At 42.1% G+C, this 8,457-nt stretch overlaps 1 protein-coding gene across 3 annotated transcripts in view; it reads right to left on the reverse strand.

Moving 5' to 3' along the window:
* KYAT3 (kynurenine aminotransferase 3) overlaps positions 1-8,252 on the reverse strand; it is a 73,307-nt gene extending 65,055 nt beyond the window's left edge. Inside the window, exons 1-2 of one of the 3 annotated variants that reach the window (XR_004343979.1) lie at positions 8,097-8,252; positions 1,656-1,755 (exon numbers count right to left, since the gene is read on the reverse strand). Coding sequence is in view for 2 of the 3 variants with exons in the window: in XM_030325035.1 (XP_030180895.1) it covers positions 1,656-1,754 (99 nt within the window). In the remaining variant the exon portion in view is untranslated. Of the gene's footprint in view, positions 1-1,655; positions 1,756-7,685; positions 7,705-8,096 lie in introns of those variants that run through there. The other 2 variants (XM_030325035.1, XM_030325037.1) reach the window with 2 other exon arrangements.
* Between the last annotated feature and the right edge of the window lie 205 nt (positions 8,253-8,457).

Consider the following 8,457-nt stretch of genomic DNA (forward strand, 5'->3'; position numbering starts at 1 on the left):
TCGATATTAGAATAACTCTTGATTATCTTTTACCTGAACAAGGAGGTGTCTGTGCTGAGGCCAACACCACCTGCTATACCAGGGTTAGTATCTCTGGGGAAGAACTCAATTACATAAGACCAAAGGAAAAAGGTGAAAAGGTGATTCCTTCCTTGGAGTCTTTCTTTGACTTTGTGGATTTTGATTGGTTTGAGTCTTGGGACAATGGCTTCAGAGTGCACTCCAAACACTGGGAATTATCCTCCTTATAGTAATCATATCTCCCTCTACTAATTACCAAGCAAATGACTGGGCTGTTTAAGGAATGACGAAAGTGACCAACTTAATGAGTGTAAACTGGAAGTTATGACCTGTGAATATCAAGAGGTTAAGCAGGAATATCGTAACCCTATAGGTACCACCTAAAAGAACAAAACTGTCAACTTCAGAGTGGTAACTGAGAGTGGCACTAATGCCTTAAATTTTGATCACATCTCTCAGTTACTTGGAGAATCGAGAGAATTGTTAAAAACAAAACCACAGGCCCAAAATGATGTCACTTAGACCAAGTTGCCAAACGGGGGCTTAATACCTAATCTAAGTGCACCATCAACTTCCCTCAGAAATGCAGTCTTAATCAGTCAGCCAGGAATTTTTCAATTAGTTGCCAATGAGTCTACCACATGGGTCACCCTATCCCTCAAAGAAAGATGAAGTAATTGCTCCTGGCATGGAGCAATCCTTTCATTTTGCTTTCTTTCCCCACCCTTCTTTCCACAAAAGCCTTCTGTTTTGTACAACTCCTTGGGGCTCCTCTCTGCTCACTGGATGGGAGGGTGCCGGTTCATGAATCATTTAATAAAGTCAGTTAGATCTGCAAATTTTCTCAGTTGGACTTTGTTTTTGTAACCATATCATCTAATACCCAATCCATATCCATATTTTTCTGACTGTCTTTAAAAATACCTTTTTTGCATTTCAGTTGATTGCAATCAAGTTCCTAAACAAGGTCTACATGCTGTATTTGCTGGATGAAGTTCTGAAGCCTCTTTTCATCCTAGAGCAGTCCTTCTGAAATATCCCTCCCCCAACTTTTTTCCCATGCCACTGACTTGTTGAAAAAAACTGGGTCACTTAATCTATCTTGTTATGACCCACATTTTGGATTGTTTGCTTTTCCATGCTCTCACATCACCTGTTCCTCAATCTGCCATATTTTCTAATAAACTGGAAGTCACAGGGCCAGCACTTACATTCACTATAACTTCCTATCTTGAGTGGACAGGGAGTGCCCTTGAGAGTGCCAGAGCTAGACAGGGGTGAGTGGGCATTTTGATTATGCCATTTAAAAGCTGTGACCTTGGGGAAGTTACTACACCTGTCTAAGTCTCCACTTTCTCACTTGTAACACAAGAATATAACAATTCATAACTTGAAGAGTTATGCAAAGATAAAAGGAGACAATGAGTATGCAACAGCCAGCACTATGATACTTAAACAGCAAGCAGCTCAGTGAATGTCAGTTCCAGCAATGACCAGCGATACCTTCAGCTTACACATCATAGAAGTACTCATTCCAATAAAATGCTTCTAAAGTACCCAGAAAATTGTATCCTTTTTTGACATGGCAGGATAAGTACAATACGTATCTGTATAAGTGATTAAGCAATACCTACAGCAGAAGTAGGGAGTCCGAGGATTTTTGAAGAATAAATTGTCTTCAGGAATTTTGCTCTACTTTCAAGGGAGCAAAGTCTCCTCTGGGCCAAAAACATGCTGCAGGATAAAAGAAATATGTTAACAAGAAGAAAATATATGACACTTACATCACTATCAGACACTTACAGCTAGCTAATGGACCATACGCTTATACAAAATATAAGTAAAAATTTTTCACAGTTCTCTTTCTACATATAACCTCTCATCACTAGAACCCTCTTTACCTTATAAAAATTTATGGATATGTCATTTTAAACTAGAGGTGTGTAAGCATATTGTGAATTCAAAAAATAAAAAGCTCTAATTTAGTCAAGAGCATAAAATTACAGTAAGTAGAAGTTTCATTTATAGCAGCTATAAAAACCAGGATATTTCAACCTAGGAACTACTCAAATTTCAGAATTGTCTGGATAAAGTCATATAAAAAAGCACAATTTGTGACAGTAAATTAAAGTGGTTAGAATTTAGCAAGTTGTTTGAAAAGCATTATAGCAGGTCCTTGACAAACATAAAGAATATACGAATGAATTTTAGGTTATTTTCAGACGGCACTTTCCTCAACAATCCCATAGAAAGGTAGCAAGCTATTTCAATAGATTCTAGTTACATAACAGGCATGCATTCTGAATTATGTCTCTACCTATAAGGAAAACTGTTACCAAAGCAATATGAAATTCTATTATTATACTGTCACCTGGAATTAGAAGACAACTCAACTTTCTAAGAACATTCAGGTAAACAGAAACTTCTTACTTAGAAGAAGTTTTAGTCTGAGAATCTTGTATCAGTGGGTGTCATTTCCTCCATCTCCAGTGGTTAATTAAACTTTAGAAGAAGAGACCTACTCTACAGATTTAAAGGAATCCACCAAAGCTAGCTAGGACTCTCTTTGAGTTACCAAAATGTTAAGGCTACAGAAAGCTTTAAATGTGAGAAATAATATATTGAAGTTTCTTAAGAAGTTAAATATAAAATCCTGACCTTGTCAGCAATTTCTCAGCTTAAAACAACAGCCTCTTAGGGGTGCCTGGGTGGCTCAGTTGGTTAAACATCCAACTTTGGCTCAGGTCATGATCTCGCAGTTTGAGAGTTCAAGCCACTTCTATGGCTCTGTGCTGACAGCTTGGAGCCTGGAACCTGCTTCAGGTTCTGTGTCTTCCTCTCTCTGCCCCTCCCCTGCTTGCACTCTGTCTCTGTCTCTCTCTCTCTCTCTCTCAAAAATAAATAATAAACATGAAAAAAATTAAAAAACAACAACAGCCTCTCAGCCATTCTATCATATCAGCCTATTTTAATTTTCTGCAAAGCACTTTTGTTGTTGTTTGGTTGGTCATTCATTCACTCATTTGATGCTTCATGTGCAGGGCCTGGTGTATTTAGTTTACTACTGCATTCTCTGGCAAATAGTATGCACTTGATAAATAAAATGTTAAATTACTGAATAAATACATCAAATCACATTACAAATTAATGATATCAGTGGCTATTTATGAATCTTTTTATGAAATATTGATTCCTTTTGTAAAGTAAATAATTACCCCTTATGTTTTAAGTCTTTCAAGTTGAAGAACAGGTTTTCTTAAATTAAGGAATGCTTATTCTTGCATCATTAACTGTTCCATTCAGGAATAAATTATTAACTAGTTTAGGCAACATGCATAGTTTTAAGAAAAGGTATTACCAAACAAAGGGAACAATATCAAAAAATCTTTATTGAGTATCATGGAGCTATTTGATTTAGGATAATTTAGTTGCTCCCCCCTCTCCCCCCAGCAAATCAATGTTCATTTATTTCAGTTCAGCCTAATTCCTTAGGTATTTAGACTAAGTATAAGCAAAATATTTTCTTCTAAGTGGACAAATGAGAGAGACCTGTTCCACCTTCTGGAGAAAAACTGGGCGGGGGTGCGGGGACAGTACTAGGAATCAGGATACCTGGATTCAAGTCCTTATTCTGATATTTTAAAAAGTTTTCTATCCTTGGAGAAGTTGCTGACTCTTGCTGAACATCAGTTCCCTCATTTTTCAAAACAGGTGAATACATCAGTCCTCGGTTTGAAGGTAAATCCAGAAGGTGCTGGTAAGTCACTGACTGATCACGTGTGGAGCTTAGACTCCAGCTCTTGGGAAATCTCCTCTGGCCACCAGGCCTCAGTGCCCATTCCCCTTAGGAAGTTGACACTCAATCTACCTGTTTTCGTCTGGAAATCCCAAAGCCTAAATCTCGCCTCCTCTCTATCTACCTTCAACAGCATATTACCTCCATAATACAATGTACTTGCGGGCAACTGACCCAGTTCTCCATTTCTCTTCCACATTCCAAACCTTCCATCGTGTCTTTTAGAACAGGTGGACCATAATCAGCAAATTCCAATACATCTTTATGTTCTCAGAGCATTCTCCTTGTTTTAACACAAATCTTAACCGTTCCCTGAACATACCACTTCTATGTTCCTCAGTGTTGGCTTCTGTTCATATATGCCCCACCTAACTCTTTCTTGCCATCCATTTTACCACTGCCAGACTATTACTTCCCTCATCTGCCTCACTGACATTATCTTCTGTCCTGCTGGTAACTCCCTGTCCTTATTAAGGACTTTGTCAGTACGCACACAGTATTCTCAACTCAATACTGTGACCATCCCAGGTAATTTCAATGGCTTCAGAGATGATGCACCCAACAGGTGACATCCCCATGTCCACTGCTCTTCTGCTCCATTCCACCTTAGTCTCTCTCCTGCTACCATACACTGCACCTTGCCATTACCTCAGTCGGGTCTAATTGCAAAATAACTGATTGAAACATTCTGCTCTTTGACCATAAACTATCTTTCCTTTCAATTAATTATTCTATTCTTCAGTATTATCAAGATCTCTAGGAGGCTGCCTTTCCTTTTCCCAATCAGCCTGCACTTTCCTTTATTTTCCAATATAGATGCCAGTTCATCACTTCAGCAATCTTCTAGACAATGCCCTACCCCACCCTGTCTAGCCTCTCACCTGTCTGTAACACTCTAGATCAACTCATCTACAGTGTTTGGTTTTCCCAAGCTGGGGAAGGTCATACAGGATGCGTGGTTTCACCATAAATACATGGCCATTAACTTCGAACTGACCCCCAACACTCTGCAGCGTTATACTCTATTTTGTAGGGGAAGGATGGCAGGATATGCCACCCCAAAATACGCCACTTTGGAATAAGAATTATTTTGAGCTAAAGGCACTTGAAAAATAGCAAATGCCAAAAAGAGCAATCTGATCCTTCCTTTTCTTCCTGAAAACAGGAGATAAAATTTCCATGTGAAAGGTGCCTTCCCTATACAGGAGAAAAGGAACACTCTTAGATGGTAAACTGAAGCTGAGCGAATTTTGTAAAAAGAGGCCTTGTTAAAATAATCCTTATCTTCCTTTAGCTTACCTAAATATTTTAGTTACTTTCCCACAATTGCCTCTCCACGTTCAACCTAGTATAAAGGCAGTTGTTTTGGCCGCTTCTTTGTACGCTTCTCCTACTATCTGCCTTATGTCAGTATAATTCTAAGGCCCAGCTGGAAACCCTAAGAGGGCAGGCCACACTTCTCTCCTACAGTCCAGATTTTAATTTTTCCCACACTCCTCTAACCTAAAAGCTCTTTGTTCTAAATAGATGCCCTTGCTTCCTATCATAGAGAAAATAGAAGCCATCAGATTTACCATCTCAATTTACCCAAATAGAAAACACCAAGCCCAAAGAATCCTTTTTTCCTTCCTTTCTATACTACAGGAACTCACCCTCCCACAAAAGGATAATTCTTCCTCCCATGGCTTAGATCTCATTCACTCCTAGCACTACAGAGACCTTTCTCCAGTGATTATTACCCTTTCTCTTGTAAATGCAACTTTCCTCGCTCACATCTCTTCCAGTTACAAAAAACAGCAAATACAAAACACCAACCAAGAATTAAACTCTTGACTCTACCTTCTCCTCCCTATTGTACATTTCCTCTTCAAATCAAAACCTTCCTGTTACTTTCTCTTAAGAGCAAACTTTTAAAAAGACAGATTAGTTGTCTCCTTTTCCTCAATCTACATACTCTTCAACCTGATGCAGTCTTTTTTTTTTTTAATTTATCTATTGTTTATTTTACACCCAAATTAGCATATGGTCCAACAATGATTTCAGGAGTAGATTCCTTAATGCCCCTTACCCATTTAGCCCATCCCCCTCCCACAACCCCTCCAGCAACCCTGTTTTTCCTCCATATTTAAGAGTCTCTTATGTTTTGCCCCCTCCCTGTTTTTATATTATTTTTGCTTCCCTTCCCTTTTATTCATCTGTTCTGTATCTTAAATTCCTCCTATGAGTGAAGTCATAAGATATTTGTCTTTTTCTGACTAATTTCGCTTAGCATAATCCCCTCCAGTTCCATCCACGTAGTTAGTTGCAAATGGCAAGATTTCATTCTTCTTGTATGCAATCTGACTTTTGTACCCATTACTCCACAGAGGCAGATCTTGCTCAAGTCAGTTCTGACCCTTGAGCTCTCTGCAGCTTCAGATACTACTGGGTAAGTCCTGTCTCCTCCCAGAAACACCCGTGTTCTCTTGGCTTTTGACGTAGTAGGATCCCTCATTTCCCTCCTACCTCTCCTCCAACCTGCCACTAAATGATAGAATTTCTCAATACCCAGATCTGGGCTCTCTCTTCTTCTCAACCATTACTCTCTCACTAGGTAATCTGTTTGTGGGAGAAATTGTGGGGTATCCATGGGGGGAAAGAAAAAAAAAGGCTCCAAAGAAATCTAAGTAGGCTGACAGCTATAGATTCAGAACCTCTGAAGCTATTTTTCTTCTGCAGTTTACATAAACACATTTTGACCAGCACTTTCTAATGCAATTAACATTCCATATGTATATTTACAAATAATAAAAATAAATGAACAAATTTGGATGTCATTGAAAAGTCAGAAAAAAATCAAAGGTATATGGCTTTTAATTCTAAACAACATTTTCACTATATTTTTCTAGCTTCTCCTTAAAAACAATGCTCTGAGAAGAAAACCAGGCAATTGTATATCAAGGCGATCTGGTAAACCTGATTATAGCATATGATACATAAGGTCAGCTCCATATTGAAATAATAATGATCAATATAAAATTAAACTATTTATCATCATTGGAGTAGAGTATTTAAAACCAAGATACAGAAGGTGTGTGTGCCACAAGCTGAGAAGGGTCGAGAATTGTTGGTGGAGGCGGGGAGCAGAACCCAGAGCCACAATGTAAGCAAAGCAATCAAAATTAATCTTATCAGTTTGAAACTCTGGCCTTAAACCCAAATGATCAATTTACATATAACTGCTTTGCTTGTGGGGACGAAAAGGTTTAATCTGACGATGTTCAGATCGCTCAGGTTAACTGCAAACTTCAAGGTGAGGTGACTCCAAAAAAGGCTGACGCCAATGCACAGCCCACGTTAGCAGTTTGAACAAAGATTATTTCTACCTTATGCTCTCCCTGTCGGCCCACTTCTTCCAAACTTCTGTTTGCAAAGTTCCCTGGTGCAACAGAGGGCATCTAGGTGAACAGGTACTGGACGGGGAAGTACAGTGGGAATAACAGGCCTCAAAGCCCTGTCACTGGAGCAAGAATGGGAAAACCGAACCATATTTAGCCCGCACCACACTTAAGGAGGCAGGATCCTGAAACTGTTAAAAAGCCGATCTGTGAAAATGGATTCGGCGAATATAAATCTGATTGGAGGAAGAAGTGTGGCTGCCTTGTTTCCATGAGAAGGAATGAGGTTCTAGCACAACACGAAGTGACTTTGTGCTCGGTTGGCGCCTGCCGTGGAAGTGGGCGGGCTGCCCAATTCTGGCCTCAGGCCGCAGAGGGGGACAGGCGCCCCCGTGCCCGGGAGGCAGCCCAAGGGCTGGGGGTCGCACTCGTGGAGCGGCAGATTGGGCTGCTTTTCTAACCACACACTTCAGACTCCACACTCCACTTACACAGCAAGTGAACAGCCTTCGTTTCCTTTCCAGTTAGGAATCCCGGTTTTGGATGAACTGTTGTCGGTGTTTTCAAAATGCCAAAGTTGTAAAATCAAGAGCAAAAGGGGCAAAAAGGCTTTTTTTTTGGGGGGGGGGTGACCGGGGTGCTGGGGCCCCACCTGCCAAGCCAGCCACCTCTCCAGAGGAAACTTAATGCCAGCGCGGGCGCCCCGCACCGCCAGGGTGCGGGTCAAGGGACCCAGCCCCGGGTCACGCCGCCTGCTCCCAAACGCTAGTTCCGGTCCTGAAGGAGATCCAGTCGGCCTCTCCGGCTCGCCGGGAGCCCGACTCCGGCCGCCTCCCTCCCGGCCTCGCTCCACACGACTCCGCGCGCCGGGATCCGGAGCGCCCCCATGACACCCCACTCACCTCCTACGCGCGCGCCAGTCTCGCCTCCCCCGGCTCGGGTCACGCCTGAGCTTCAGGGCCGGGTGGGTCAGGATTCGGGCGTGGGGGCGGAGTCTGGGCGCGGGTGCTCGCGGGGTCGGGATGCAGCACGCGGATTGGCTGAGGCGTCGGCCGCGAGCGTGGACTGGATGCCACGGGATGAGGGGCGGGGCGGAAGGCGCTGAAAGGGGCTGGAGGGCCTGAGAGGATCGCGAACTGCTCCCGGCAGGTGGAGGTGCGGGGGCGGTGTTAGGTCAGGGGAACAGAGGCTGGGCTGGGCAGGGGGGGTGGGGTCGAGGAGGGGCCTTGGATGTGGCCGCGGATTGGTTATGAAATTTAGGCC

The sequence above is a fragment of the Lynx canadensis genome, chromosome C1, assembly GCF_007474595.2.
Source record: "Lynx canadensis isolate LIC74 chromosome C1, mLynCan4.pri.v2, whole genome shotgun sequence".
Classification (NCBI taxonomy): Eukaryota; Metazoa; Chordata; class Mammalia; order Carnivora; family Felidae; genus Lynx; species Lynx canadensis.